This window comes from Lipophrys pholis, assembly GCF_963383615.2.
Source record: "Lipophrys pholis genome assembly, chromosome: 2".
Taxonomy (NCBI): Eukaryota; Metazoa; Chordata; class Actinopteri; order Blenniiformes; family Blenniidae; genus Lipophrys; species Lipophrys pholis.
This window is the reverse complement of record NC_137636.1, coordinates 13,680,287-13,696,333: the sequence shown is the minus strand read 5'-3', so window position 1 is coordinate 13,696,333 and position 16,047 is coordinate 13,680,287. Positions and strand designations below refer to the sequence as shown.

The window sequence follows — 16,047 nt, the reverse complement described above, 5'->3', positions numbered from 1 at the left end:
CCGTGTTGATTTTGCTGTTGATAGAAGCAGATTTCAGAAGAAAGGTTCCCACGGATGGTAGCAGACAATCAAACACCACTTAACCTTGAAAAAACAATGCAAAACTGACTTGGTCTATCATACGTTCTGCTACCTCTTGAAAGAAACGCATCGCCAGTATGGCGGACTGCACCTCCTCATAGCACGCAAATATGCATGTTTGCCGTTTTAACGGTGTGGCTCCTCGACTGCACTAGTCTGACAATATGGAGCAGTACAGATGTATGCATGAAGCCATGATTGAGAAACAAGCTCTTGCAGCATTCAAAGCGAAAGTGACTGATGCTATACCATTGGTTAATCATTATAACAGTCAGCACTCATCGGAATCCGTTTTTGAGGGCACAATAAGTCAGCTGATGAGTTACTTGTAAGCAGAGAAAAAGTGTTTTGTTTCCACTTATTAGCTCATCCTTATGTCTTTATAAGGAAAGGTTAGTAGCTGGGCAGATAGACAGGTCGGCACATCACTCCATGGTCACGGGGCGGCGAGTCACCACAGAGGAATGTGCGTGAAGCATGTCACACTGCACAGGAAGTACACCCCCCAGGGGCAAGATAAAACCAGCCATCAGCAGCACTGCTGTTGTTGTTTGTTGCCTTTGTCTGTTCTGTCGTCCGGCACTGTTGCCTTTTATTTAGGGCTCGGAAATGCGTCGCTGTTTCCATAAGATAAGTACACACCTGAAGACAAGGTGTGATAAGTCAGCCTAAACCTGGCTGGTTTGACCTTATGATCATTTAGGTTTGTTTGTTTTTACCAGAAAAGCACTGCTGCACCAGCTATGTCCAGTCGGATAATCATTTTCAAAAAGTCCGAATTTGTTGAAGCTTGGGTTTCCTGTTTATCAGTGAAGCGCTCCACTCTGGCTGCCAAACATCCAGACTCAGCGCCCCCAGTGGTGCGAACTTGTCTGCCAGTGTTCCTCTCTGCTTATCACTCCAATGTGTGACGAATCGGGCCGTCTGTGGCTTGATAGGAAACAATAACAGGAACTGTAAACTTAGAATTCTTCCTGATTGTCACATCGGTATTTGAAATATTATTTATACTGACTGAGTGTAATTTCCTTTGTTTTTTAGAGATGAGTTTTCCCCTACGTGTCCGGTATCTTCAGTGTTTAACATACTCTGGCCTGTTTGGTTGTGGAATTGCATTGTTTTTGTCATCATGAACCAGCAGCTTCCATTTCCTAAAATAGCACAGGACACCTCACAGATTAAACAATATGGGACGGTTGTATAACTTCTGATTTTGGAAAACTATTGAAAATTTAATTGATTGATAAATCTGAACAACATTGCGTTCGCCAAAATATTATTACAATAATTTGAATTGTTGGGGGGGGGAAACAATGAGAAGGGGGGGGGGTTTAGTGCACTTGCACAGGAGAAATTGGGACACAAAAATATTGTGTGGTTGCTTATCATAGTGCAAGCATTGACAACTAGAGGTCTGTGGGCCACACACAGAGCCGCTTTTCATTCTTCATGTTGAGTCAAATAAAAAACTATAACTGATTAGTTTCTTGGAAGACAGTCATGTGATTCATCCCTAGTTCTTGCTTTACTGAAGGAATTTAAAAAACATATGTGCTTATTTGTGTTCTTTCTGTTAAATCGGCAATAAAGCCTTCTCACAGTTTGCTCAATACGGCCACCATGCAAGTCGGTCACATATAGTGATGCTTGGTACAACAACATGCAGTAAAATGTGTATTTTGTGTCTGCACCTTGAAGGTAGATAAAAAGCCCCACATGTTTAGTAGACCTGTGCAATGAAAACTGAAACGCAGTGCAGTAACCGCGGTACCACACACGCTCACTGTGAGGATTTCATCAACATCGAAAACTGAACCAATAAACGTGTTTAGTGGGTTGTTAAAATCATGCTCAGTTGTAAAAGTTAAGTCAGTTTATTTCATGTAGATTTCCTTTTTTCATCTAAGAACGGGCAGAAATGTGAATGTCGAGGGCAGAAAAAACCTTCATTTAAGTTTCACAGTTACAATTAGATTAAATCAAATGTTTGCACTGTGCAGCAATGTGGCTCTTGCAGACCAAGTTAGCCCGTCGCTTTCATCTGGTTGATATGCAACATCACAATCTTTCATGTTAACGTTGCCATGTTGGCTTGCAGAGTGAAAACAATTGCTCGGCGTAGTATAAATACATACTTTAATTCCTCACGGTGCATTTAATGACCATTCACAAGCAGATATTGTTTGTTTTAATCTGTGCTTGCAGCTTAAAGTCTGCCGTAAACAGCTGCAAGGTTGATGAACGATCTGGAATGATATGTCTGTCAAATTCCAACAAACACATCATCAGTTCCTCTCTGTTGTTTTCCTCCTTTCAGGAATCCAAAACGTTCTGAGCCTGTTTTGTGCAGTTCTGACGGAGCATAAGGTCTTGTTCCACTCTACGAGCTACCAGAGGCTTGGCGAGGCATGTCGAGCATTAGAAGCCCTAATGTTTCCTCTGAAGTACAGGTGAGTATATGTTTCCCCCCACCGATGGGGCATCCTGTGATTAACTCCTAACACATAGACTGAAGTGATGGCTTTCTTGACTCATGATTACGCAGACAATTAACTTTTTCGTGACAGTATTCACTTTATTTATGTCTTTAATAACTTACTCATTTTATTGAACATTTTCAAAATTAGAACTAAACAAAATGAATTACGTCCTTTAATGGAAGCAACAGACTCCAAACAGGGCTGGCAGAGGTTCAGGGGTGATGGTGATACTATCAGCTGTGCGGAGGGTTTTTGAAAATCTTGGGCCAAAAAGTGGCAAAGCATTCATTCTAACAGCAGAAAGTCACCTTCCAGAATGCAAACCATAGCAATTCTATTAATGTATATGTTGTAACTGTAAACTCTTTTCTGAAATCGTTCTAACTGGAAATGCATTTCACTTGTGGACTAATTTACTTCCTTCCCTTTTGGACCAGTTGAACACATCACACTCTTTACAGGGAAGTGGAAGCATTTTTTTCTTGGTAGTGTTTCTTTTGTTGCAAATAATTGTAAACCACAACTTGGCTGCATTTATTTTGAAATCAACTTCTTCAAAGTAATCAATTAAGTGCTGATCAATTGAAAACATAAGAAAATAAAACACTGTGAGACAATATTGGAGGTATTTTCCACAGAAGATGTTTTGATTTGTCACTGTAGTTCCGTTATTAACGCTTTTTAGAAATCTAATAAAAACATGTATTTATTTTATGTTTTGCCAAAAAACACAGTACTATTTATGTACATTTCTTATCCTTCTGGTACATTCTACACTGATATGCACCGGTGGGGGAATTGATAGGCCTCGAGATAATTGTGTAATTTTTGAATGGCCTAATGCTCATATATTTACTGTTTATATTGTGCTAAAGTACAGTATGAGTGTATTACACACCTGTTAAAGTGGATATTTAGTGCAGATAAAAATCTTAACTTAGAATTTTTTATATTTATCTTTTTTTTTTTTGTTTGCCCTGGTTTCTAAAGACCACACAAACTGGAGGAACGAAGGAAGCATCATCTTCAAACTAGAGTTTACTTTGGTAGATTTGTCTATGCACGTTCACTTTTGTCTTACCAAGCATCTCAAACATACTGAATGATGTCATATGGTCTGGAAGATGGTTCGTCCTCATCCAAGTGACTTTATTAGTTGGTGCTGCTCCTTTGACTTCAGTGGCTACTCTCTGCCTACGATATGCACTTCCTTGAATTCCTTTTCCTTGTTTTAATCGTATGAAATACGCTCGCCGAACACACAAAGTATAGCTCATTGGACTAGCAGAGCATTACCGAGTTAAAGTTATGACTGCACGAAGCGATCCGTGGATTCCTGGACCAGTTGATGTTTGCGCCAGAGTTCAGCTGGAGCCACTGGTATTTGAAATTACAATTTGACCTTCGTAGCACAAGGATACAAGCAAGCGATGAGTGCTGGTGTGGTAAAACAGTGGTAGAGCGTCTTGTGATTGGGACAACTTGTTAACCCACATCAGTGTATTAGTTTGTGTGTGGGAGATGTAATTGCATCTTAAACAAAACAACATTTAAGAAAGAGCTTTACTTAGAGAGATGAAATATGATGGCGATGCTCCTTGTTCCACCAGACAATGCCTTGTTGCATAAACACGATAAAGTACGTCACAGCAACTAATTGTTGTATAGGAGCTTGACAAATACCTGCCCAGTGCCTTTAGTAGTTGGTCTTTTTGTAAAAACCTCGCTATCACATTTTTGCAAACAGTAACAGGCAAATATTAGTAGCTTAATTACAACTTTTGGTGCTTTTTTCAAAAGGTTTTGTGTAACAAAGAATTTAATAAATTGACCGTCATTATTAAATAAGCCCTGCGAAGATTTCATATCTCAGACTGTGCCTTTCAGGATGTGATTTCAAGTAATTCTTGGTTGCATGTCGAAATGTGATGCACTGTAATTCACCAAGAATTTAAATATATGAGCAGCTGACACTTTTTTTTTATGTTAATGTGACACATCCTAGTGTGGCAATTTCAACGAATTTTCTAAATGTGTCATGATTGTACAACCAGTGTCATCTAAATTATACTTCCGTATTAACAATTTCAAGTTTGCTCATGTGCCATTCAATTTCCCAGTAGTGTGCTTTTTAAAAACGAAAGGGGGAAAAAACCTTTCTTCCAGGAAATTTTATTTTAAGCTCTCAGTTGCTTTAGTTCTTCCTCATTTTTGGTTTTAATGAAATTTGTACATGTGTTAATAAAAATTATTTTTTTTAAATGCCCTCTCATGTTTTAGTTACCCGTACATCCCCATTCTGCCTTCTCGACTGCTGGAGGTGTTGAGTTCTCCCACGCCCTTTATCATCGGAGTCCACTCCATGTTTCAGAGTGAAACTCAGGAACTGGTGAGTGCAGATGCATCACAGAGATCCACCAGTGGCTCAACTTGCATGCAGAAGCCTGAAGATCATAAAGTTGTTGAATGTGTGCAGACACCTGTAAATCATTAACAACAACCGAAGTCTTTTGGAGTTTATTTTATTACTTTTGAAGCTCTCGTGACATTGTTTGACTTTTTCTCTTGTCACTATTTCACCGTCTCTCCGTGTTCAAGAAGTTTTTACATGTGATGTACAGTGCATGTCGCACCTCGCAGCTGCAGTAAAACCACCTGACCTGTCAGTGTTTTTTTATGCTCTCTTCAGTTGGACGTGATCATTGCCGACCTAGATGGAGGAACAATAAAGATTCCCGAGTGCATCCACTTGTCCTTCCTCCCTGAACCTCTGCTAAGCCAAACACAGGCAACCTTGTCCCTGGTGAGTTTACACACACACACACACACACACACACACACACACACACACACACACACACACACACACACACACACACACACACACACACACACACACACAAGAATACTATCCCTGAATATGTTTGAGGAAATAAACTGTAACATCCACACACGAGGAGAACATGGAAACTCCACGTGTGTGGAAACTCCTCACAGAAAGGCCCTTACCCTTGCTTGAAAATTACTGCATATGGAGGACACCAAAATTTCATTTCAATTTAGAAAATCGGAAAAAAAACAAGACACAAGGTAGAGCATAACTTTAATGAAGAAAGGTAGCCCACCTCGCATTGTTGAAAAAGAAGCAAAAAGCTGTCTTTTTATTGTAATGGTATATTATGATGATGATGATGGTTATTGTTGTTGTTGTTGTTGTTGATATGATTATGGCAATCATTAGTTCACATTTTATTTCACCCTTGAGAGGTCGAATATTCTCATACTGGAACATTGGCAAAATTCATATTTTTACTTATTTTCTTTTAAGTCACACATGTTATGTTTATCTGTATGTTATATAGAACTATGAGGCATTGTATTGTGGCAGCTTTTTATCAAAACCAGAATGAACCTGTGAAGCTACAGAAGCTTGTTTGTTGGAACGCACCTCATGGCACAGCCTTCACTCCTCATGTGAATCACTGAGCCTTGGCTGCCCATAACCCCGTCACTGGCTCATTGCTTTCTCTTCCTATGACTACGTTTGATAGATTCTGACCCCTGACCACTTTTGGATATGCACCAATATGCAGCCATCACAATATGGTCCTTGTTGCTCAAATGTGTTCCATTTTCAAATTCTCCTATCTCATCTCCGTTAAGTACAATTTGTTCACTTGCTAATGCACTCCACACACTAACAGGAGGCATGATGAAGATATAATCAGTGTTATCCACTCCAGGTGTCAGAATGTTTTGGCTGATTGGTGTACGTTCATTAATGTGTGTTTTACACAGGTAATAATTCATTTGTTGTATATCAATGTTAAATAAACATAGAAATAGTCCATAAATAAATAGCAAGTGATACAATGGATGCAAATGTAGTCTTGGTAGTTATTTTTTATTTATTTATTTATTTTTTGTGGCAGTCTTTTATTTGGTATTTTGCAGGTTTTAGTGTATGTGTTGTGTTCATTCTTATTCTTAAAAAGGGGCAAGTCATAATAGATTAATGACTACGGTGTAACTGGCTATTTTTCTGTTGAATTGAAGTGTAAATGAACAAATCCAATGAAATAACTTCTTTTTTTTTCTTCTAGGTTTTGCATCCCGATTTGGAAATAGCAGACAATGCCTTTCCTCCACCTCGCACTGCCCCCTCCAACCTTAAGCTTTTGGTAAGTCACTACATCATTCCCATTCAGTGTCTTGGTGTGTATCATTGTAAGGAATGAGCTCCTCCTGCTCTCTTAAATGAGGAGGACGAAAAGCTACTTTTGCCTGAAAAACGTTCTCTTATCAGTAAAGATGACTGTTGGAGTGAGGGCACTAACTGATGGTAACATATTACCCAGAAGACAAACGACATGACCGTTGCATAATTAACTTATCGGACTGCATTAGTAGCATAGCTGTTTAATGTGTGAGTGTTCATGCTCGCATGTCTGTTCCAGGACAAGGAGGTGCGAGGGGTCTTCCTCAGGCTGTTTGCGCAACTCTTCCAGGGCTACAGGTCCTGCCTGCAGCTCATCCGCATCCATTCCGAACCCGTTATTCACTTTCACAAGGTGAGAAACCAACATCGGAAATCCCACTCCTAAAATTAACATTTCTAAAAGCTAAAATATTTGACCCGAGATTAAACTCTAAAGCATTTGCTCCCCAGCGAACACATTGTTCCCATAATCTGCCAAGAATGTTGTAGCCAGCCGTGTGGGGGTATTGCACATAAAGACCCTTCAGATAAACTTGTCACGGGTGTATAATGTGTGTGCATGTGCGAGTGTTCATGTAGTATTAAATGTGTCACACAAGCTTCATGATTCTTCCGCAATACTTTCCTTTAGTGGAGGAAGATTCGGACACAGGCCCGTAACCTTGGGCAAAGCCGGCACCGAGCCATGTGAAACGTATTAGGTTTCCATTTTTGTTTTGTGCCGGGGATTTTGTTTGTTCGTGTCTGTCGGTGTCTCCGTGGTAACCCATCAGTGCATCAACCTCAAAGTACCCCACATGGATCACATTATAAACAAAAAGCTCTGCTTCTTCGCCTGGAATCCCTGAGCAAGAAAGGCTTGAGTGAACCGTGTTTCTTCTCTTTTACCTACAAGCACTTATGATTATGTGCAAATTAAATTAAATCCATTTACATGTGGTCATTTATAACCAGATTTATTCCCATGTTGCCCAAGAACTGATTCACCTATTCGAGAATCAAAGAGCCCTCATGCAGGGATATCTTTTGAAGATTGCGTGATCAACTTCTAAAAATGGCTATGATCTCCGTGCATGTTTTTCAGTCTGCAGTAAATCCATATGAACAAGTTTACATTGTTCCCATCTGTGTTGGATCGTAACGGCTCTACTTCTGATGTTGTCCAGACTGCCTTCCTCGGCCAGCGCGGCCTCATTGAGAACGATTTCCTGACCAAGGTTTTGGATGGCATGGCCTTTGCTGGCTTTGTCTCAGAAAGAGGTCCTCCATACCGAGCCTGCGATCTCTTTGATGAGGTACTGCAACACTCCCCCTCTTTTCGAAAATTAAAGAAACATTTTTATTGTTGTTTTTTTTTAACCGCATCAGTTTTGACAAACTATTCAGGTATAACATTTTTCTTCATCATGTATGTATGATTCAGGTTTTTTTTTTGTTTTCTTTGTTTGCTTCTTTTGTGCTTTGTAGCTGGTGGCCTTAGACTTTGACAGCTTTAAGGAAGAGGACCTTAACCCTGCCAAGCTGCAGAAGCACATCAGGGAGCTCTCCGAGCAGCTATACAGAAATGTAAGGCTTCGTGCAAAACTTTAAAAAAGTAAAGAGTTAGTTGTTTGTTTGCATGTACTTTTATTATGTCTTGTTTCTTGGCATGCGCATTGCAGGAAAACCCAAACCCTCACATGGCATTCCAGAAAGTGCCTCGGCCATCCGAGGGATCCCACCTGCGTGTGCACCAGGTACCTTTCCCCCTGCTGGATGACCAAAAGGTGGAGACGATAGTGCAGGAGAGTGTGGGAAAATACAGCATTGCACCTTCTTCTGCAAGACCTGAGAAGAAGTGTGTTGTACCTGCGGGACCACCTGTTGGTATGACTCATTTTGAACCGCTTCAATCAGTATTGTACACATTTACGACAGTGTCAACATTCGCAGAAGGTATTTACATACCTGCAGGCTTTTGTTTGTATATCTGCTAATGATGAATTTAGCATTTCAAATCTGTAAAGTATGTTTTTGCAGTGACTGTCACTTGAACCTCCAGTGATGTGGCTGCTGTTCTGTCTTGTTTTATTCCAGCGGCCATTATGGGCAAGACCTGCTCAGTGTTCAACAGCGCTCGCAGGCTGGAGGTGGTGCGAAGCTGCATTTCCTTCATCTTTGACAACAAGACCCTGGAGACTGAAAAGGTGATGCACACTGTCTTTCATCAGGGGAGCTAATCAGCCTTAAAATGAGCTCATTAACCAGAGGCATCCATACACGGGGTCACAACACTTTGGCAGGCTCTTGCAGAGCTACAGATCTCTCCTCACCTCCGTCGTCCTAATATCATCCAGATGTCAAGCCGACATCCACACACAGGAATAGACAGGGCATTAATCAAACTCTATCTGGAGGTGCTTTCACGCTGACTTGTTAAGCCATAATTACAAGACCTGATCGATAACAAGATGGTGGATTAGTTTTTATGTTTACCTCAGCTTGCATTCACACTACATTGTTACTGCCTTTCAAATAAAAAAAATAAAAATCTCTGTACTGGGATCTGTATGAAGTTGTAGGTGAACATTTGGCCCAATATTCATCCAATCTGTTGCAAATGGGATGGCTTCCCGTTACTTTATGTGTCCTTCTGGCATCATATTGGTGTTATATAACCCAAGTGTGCATCTATGTGTATAATGCACGAATGCATTGCAGACGTATTCTGAACCCCCACCAGGAGCCTGTAAATCCCAGACTGCCAAATGGTCAATTGAACACAATTGGGTGTGCAGCAGGTCAGCATAGCTGAAAGTGCTGCTCTGGTGCATAGTGTTGCCTAAAGCTGTGAATGGATATCAAATTAAAATTCCTTATCAATGACCCATAAATGTACACTTTGGTTAGTTGAATAGTTGGTTCTGAATGTCATATTTTAAAATTCAGATTGTCGTGTCTGACCTCTTGTTCTACTTCATTCTTTTTTTTGTCCGAACAGACGTTGCCAGCTGCACTACGCGCAATGAAAGGCAAGGCCACTCGTCAGTGTCTGACGGAGGAACTGAGTCTTCATGTTCAGCAGAATCGTGCGATACTGGATCACCAGCAGTTTGACTACATCATCCGAATGATGAACTGCGCACTGCAGGTATGTAAAGGGACACATGCAAACTCAAGTCAGCCTACAGCACCAGTACAGCCATTGAGGCTCGTTATATTTTATTAATTCCAATAATTTATTAATTTTATTATAGGAAATGTTATTTTTCTGAACAATCCAAGAAACTCTATTTTAGCATCCACACTTTCTGATAATTCTGAATATAAAATGATATTCAATCGACATCAAAAGTATAGATAAAAATGTGCTTAACCTTATACCAGATATTTATGATAAAAAATCATGTCTTTATTGAACATACCCATTAAACATTTCCAGTGCTGGAGGAAAAGGTAAGTCTAATGACTCCCAATGAAAAGCTGATCGAATCAGGAGTCAGTAGCTGGCAAACCCAGAGTCCATTCAAAATCAGCTTCATGCTAAAGACATGTGATTAAAATCTCTTTTCATGAGTTGACCATATGCAAATACAGTAATTAAAAAGGTGATGCTGCCAATGCTTTCAAGAAAAACTTCACTTTAGGTTTGAAGTTGACCAAAGAGCACTTTGAAATGCCACAGCTCAACTGTGTTCTGAATTGATGAATCAAAGACAAAATTATTTTGGATTAACACACAGTGGTCTAAAGCTGGAAATATAATTCCAGGACTGGTGTTGAATGGAGGAAGCATCATACTTTTTGTCATAGTTTGGATTTGCTTTGCTTTGGAAAATGAATTCCAAAGTTTCTCAGGGCATCCCACAAGAAAAGGTTCTGGAAGCTGTTTTCCAGCTGAAGCTCAGTGGACTTGGACAATTACTTTAAACATTAAAGTAAATCTCAAATGGAGTTGTTGCCGTCTTGCCAGACGTCCTGAGGATATGGGTGAACTTAGGTAGTTCCATCAGGAAAATGGTCCCATATTGCTCCTTCTTCCTATTTAGAACTGAGAAATAGCTTCTGGTTGAAGTCATTGATACCAATGAAAGTTTAACCAGTTATTAAAATAGTTTGTGTCATATTAAGTTGAACATTCTGTGTCGATATTTATGATTTAGATATTGATTAAATCACAGTTGCTTATTACAGAAATCTAGGGAATCATATTATACTATTTCTAAATAAAAACCTTTAGTTATATTTCCCTAACCACATGCTTGGTATCATTCAGAATGGACTCTTTCAACTCTGACTTCACTTTCAAGTAATGACATACAACCGTGGAGCAGTGGAGCTCTTTGTTCTCAGGTTCATTTATTGTGTCTCTACTTACAATCACCAAATAATCCTGTAGTTGTAACATGTTTCATTTACAATTACTTTGACAACATTTTCTAAATAATATTACTGATAATTAAAAAGTATTCCATTCATTTTTCAGCTCTTCTGGAAGCTTAATTTGTAGGCTTTTGCCACTAAAGTGATCATGTTCATTTCCCCTACTTCTACTTCATTGTTAAAATACAAATGTGAAAACCGGTGATCGAACACACTGAAGTTTTCAAATGCGTCACTAAAATTACTGTGAAAAATATATTTAGGTGAAGATTCACAAATAAACAAAACATTAGTTTCAGGCCCAATGCATAGAGGCTGTGAACTTGCATAATTCGTGGTAAGATTATTTTATTTTTTATTTTGGAGTTTGTTTTTACTAAAGTGAACTGAATGGTTTTGCTATGCTGATAAAACAGCTGAAGAAATGATTGTATTTATTTTAAACTCAAACAGAAATCTGATCCACAGTGTTGTGTTTCATGGCGCTTGCATAAATTGTGAATGGGGCTCTTTAGTTAAAACTCGCTCTCTTTTTCTTACACTAATATTAATAATAATGTTTGGCTGCCAGTTTATCCTAAAGTTACGAACCACGTTATATAACTGGTTGAATATATAAGCTTTTTGGCTCTCTTCCCTGCATATTATATTTTATGAGCTTCCTACTTTTGTCTTCAAACATCGTTCAATTATATTTTTAGGTCTGCATTTGTGTAATTTTCATCGAGAACTGTGTGTTTCTTTTAGACAGAATCCCAGCAACGCTTCTCTCTCTCCTTTTCTTTTCTTTTCTTTTATTTGATAGCATGGTTTGTATCATCCTAGCACATGTGAAAGAGTTATGTGTATTTGTGTTGCTCATAAAGCATGAAGCACCACTGAGCTGAAACTGCCAGGGCCTTTTTTAGTAGTTTCTCATCTTTTACTAACTTGAATCGGCACATTCCAAGGATTTTAATGATTTTCTAAATTGTCCTCACAAAGTAATTTTTTTACGCAGCAAGTTTAGATTCCTGTCGTACTTGACTCCTCCCATATAATGATAGAAAGTTTAGTCCTGCACTGAAAGACACAAAGGCCATTTAAAATCATTATTTACTCTGTTCCATAAATATTAACAGAATTTGTGGCCGTATCACTCGGTGGCTCGAGCACATGTCTCGTCTTTGTGAAAAGGCTGCTGTTGGAGGCAAAGCAAGAAGCAATCAATAGCTTCTTTGTGTGTGCGAAGCATGTCTGGCCATCTTTATTTCCAGGAAAAAGAGATGAACTATTACACAATATTTTAATCACTGATGTGTCTGTTTAAAGGCCAAAAGATGACACGAAGTCTAGGCCATGCCACATTCGCTCCAGCTTTGTGAACACAGTGTCTTTAGTCAATAACAAATCCAAAAATCTCTGTGTTTGTTTTGTCATCTTATTATTGCACTACTGTCTTGGAGCGCGGCAGTCAGTGCATCATTTTAAATTGAAGTGGCATCCTGATGTGCTGTTATGTGTAGGGTATGCATTGTATAAATGGTAAAGTTCTCTAATCGTGTTGCAGTGATGGTCATTACGATAACTTCTCCTACAGCAGAAGGAGATGAATGTTTAATTTTATTTATAATCATCCAGCCCTTCTTTTGTCATTCATAGAGTATAGTGTAAGACTTTGCACCAAACAAAACAAAAACACCCGCCTGACTCTAGTTTTAAGATAAAATCTCTCTGTTCTCCAAGTGTGCTTATGAAAGCTACCCCCCCCCCCCCCCCCCCCCCCTTCATATACTCTGGCATTTTGCTGAAAAACCCATGATTCACTGTCACACATGGAAAAACTCACACATGGAGAAGAGATTTGATGTCGCGAGTGACGTTTTCTTCAATGTTTACTCTGATGGCTTCTTGTGTTTTGTTTTGTTTTTTCTAAGATTTTATTGTTTCTTATTAATGATTAGGTTTGTCTTGATGTGAGACATTTGTTCCTGGCTTCCATGTCTTTGTCTCAGAAAGGATTCGTATCAGACCTTCTGTGAAAGGAGTATAAATATCAAATTTTGGAGTCACTAATCATTTTCATATTCTCCATTCTGCTCTTTCTATCAACACCCAACAACATAAAAAACCCCAAACTGATATTACAGAGTGCAACCAAGTGTGTGTCTGTGTGTGTGCGCAAGTAAACGATCCTTCAGAGTTTAACAAAGCCAAAGTGACCTATTCTATAAAAAATGCTGCTCGCTCTCCTTGTAATGACAGCATAACGCTTCGCTTGAATTTCTGGCCTCTGTGTTGATGTGACATGTTGATTTGCAGTGACATCATCATTAAGAGGCCAATTACGTTGTTAATCATTTAGCCGTGTCCACTTCAGGGTGAGTGACAGTACTCTTGTCTGGTTACAATCAACATGCTGAAAACAGCTGCAGGAAACACTGCAATACACACCGTGTACAATAGGTTAAAGGTGAGGACATTAGAATCAGGTGGGACGGAACCTTGTCAGTATTCATTATTGTTTTTTTTCTTTTTTTTCTTTCTTTACCTGTTTTGTAATTGACAAAACAGAGTTGAGATATTATCTGCAACGAGTTGTTCAAAAAAATGTACTGTGACGCATTTTTTCCTGTTTAAACATCTGTTGCAATTCTTATCTGAGCCATTTCTCTGCCATGAATCACGCTTTACTAATGACCCCCCCCCATTAAGATATTTCACTTAATTGTGTATTCATTCATTTGTTTGTTTGTGTGTGTGTGTGCGTGCGTGTGTGCGTGCACTGGTCATTCCTCCGGCTTTTGGAAGTGAACGTTGCGCAAGCCATGTGGGGGGAATGAGTCCTGCTGTGGATGTGTCCTGGCATCCCAACCATTTCCTGTCAGATAGGATTATGAGCCCTCTGCGCTCTGCTCTCTCATGGCCGAGGGCCTCGTGATGGTGCTCAAAAACACAGTCTGAATGGCAGTTTACTGTGAGAGAGGATTAGGGCGGGTGGACCACAGGAAGTGGTCGCAATAGCATGGAGTCCATGAGTTCTGTGTGATCCTGAGTGCTCGGGTCTGATGTGGAACAGCACATGAGCGTGCATGCTAAACGCAGATGTTGCTGGAAAGAGTCAAGCGATGTATCCAATTGTCTTGCCTGTCTGAGCTTATCGGCCGGAGCTCCTACCAACCAAAACTGTACACGTTGTCCTCCACCACCACCACCCCACCCCCCTACACACACACACACACACACACCCACCGGAACAGAGTTGCTGCCGTCTGCATCTTAATCACTTGAAATGTCTCTTTTAATTCTGACTAGACAACTCCACTGCATTTTATACATTACTTGGATCATAAATTGGCCTTTTGCTGTGAGAACATGGCCTCTGTCTGCCTTAGTGGTCTTGACATACAGTCTTACGTAACGTGGTCACTGGGAATCTGCGCTGGGTATCATTCCCATGTCCAGATGACTGTTTCTCTCTGATGTCCAACAGTATGGACAGGTAAACATCTACCTGAATCAGATTTCATGCTTTTTCTCTTCTTCTTTTTTTTTAAACTCTGTATTTGTTGGTCATCTTGACATCACAGAGGTCAATCTGTGTAGCCCGCCCTTCTTACCATTCAAGGCACAATAATGACAAGAGCATCTCTCTTTTGTTTACGTCTCCTTGTTCAGGGCCACAATAGTCCCATAAATGCATGTCATGAGTGTCAATTCCTCTCTGGGCTTTCCTGGAAAGTGCTAAAATTGTTTGAACACGCAGGAAGTCTTTGTTTATTCACATCCTGCATGCCTCTTGCTTTTGTTCACTGTATACGTGTCTGAGAAAGAGTACCTGTGTTAGTCATCCTCGCCGCTAAAGGATTGAAGGAAAAATGCTTAAACGTGCAGTAAATAATTAAAGGAAATGGAAACTTCCCGGGGGTTCTGACAAAGAAAATGAAATCCTCAATAAAGTCTTTTACCCTCCATCATGTGATTCATATGAATCATCATATTCAACTCTGCCAATCCCTGACCCTTCACTAATATATGATTTTTGGTAGGTTAGCTCCCTGCTTTTACTTTTCATTCGATCCAGTCCGAGACCTGCTGTTGACTTCACCTCTATCTCTTTACTTTGTTAGTTGACCCCCAAAGCTTTTGAGCTGTCACTTAGCCTCTCTGTCTGCTCGCAGGAGATTAGCATGGAGCTTTGTAGATGGCATGTGTTACTGATAGTGTCCACTTTAAGTAAGATACAAAGTGTTGAACGGCTCTTTGAACTAAGCTTGTGACATTTGTTACTTCTGAAACAGGCCTACAGCCTCTCTAAGTGCTGACAGTGTCTGTCGTCCTACGTATCGCTTTCGCAGAACTGATGACATGCGTGGCTAAGTTTCCTTCTTTCTCCTGGTTTGTAAAATATTAACACTTTTCTGTCTGTGCATTTCCACTTGTTGTTCTATTTTCACCGGGGGTCCATGAACTCCTGTGACCTGTGGCATTGTTAAGGATGGTGGTAAACAATGCTTTGGGGCTGCTCCAGTAAGCTGGAACAATCTACCGCAACCCAAATAACTGCAAAAAAAAAAACAACCTCCAGCGACACGAAAAATAAAACAGAAACTATGTTGCTCAGTCAACGGGGGGCCAGACTTTCATGTGTTTTGCATTTTCTGCCCTCAGTAAATTCTTCTGTGTGTGTGTGTGTGTGTGTGTGTGTGTGTGTGTGTGTGTGTGTGTGTGTGTGTGTGTGTGTGTGTGTGTGTGTGTGTGTGTGTGTGTGTGTGTGTGTGTGTGTGTGTGTGTGTGTGTGTGTGTGTGTGTGTGTGTGTGTGTGTGTGTGTGTGTGTGTGTGTGTGTGTGTGTGTGTGTGTGTGTGTGTGTGTGTGTGTGTGTGTGTGTGTCATGGTAACAGAGGCCCACCATTAGAGACCGCTA

The 16,047-nt window shown here is 40.1% G+C and overlaps 1 protein-coding gene across 2 annotated transcripts in view; it reads left to right on the top strand.

Annotated features, from left to right (window-relative positions):
• Positions 1 to 16,047, top strand: part of sbf2 (SET binding factor 2) — a 100,184-nt gene that overhangs the window by 43,969 nt on the left and 40,168 nt on the right. For both annotated transcript variants that reach the window (XM_080493379.1, XM_080493378.1), the window contains exons 7-16: positions 2,399 to 2,531; positions 4,842 to 4,950; positions 5,251 to 5,364; positions 6,665 to 6,742; positions 7,019 to 7,132; positions 7,947 to 8,075; positions 8,248 to 8,346; positions 8,442 to 8,646; positions 8,857 to 8,966; positions 9,761 to 9,910. In XM_080493379.1, the coding sequence (XP_080349505.1) occupies positions 2,399 to 2,531; positions 4,842 to 4,950; positions 5,251 to 5,364; positions 6,665 to 6,742; positions 7,019 to 7,132; positions 7,947 to 8,075; positions 8,248 to 8,346; positions 8,442 to 8,646; positions 8,857 to 8,966; positions 9,761 to 9,910 (1,241 nt within the window). The remainder of the gene's footprint in view (positions 1 to 2,398; positions 2,532 to 4,841; positions 4,951 to 5,250; positions 5,365 to 6,664; positions 6,743 to 7,018; positions 7,133 to 7,946; positions 8,076 to 8,247; positions 8,347 to 8,441; positions 8,647 to 8,856; positions 8,967 to 9,760; positions 9,911 to 16,047) is intronic.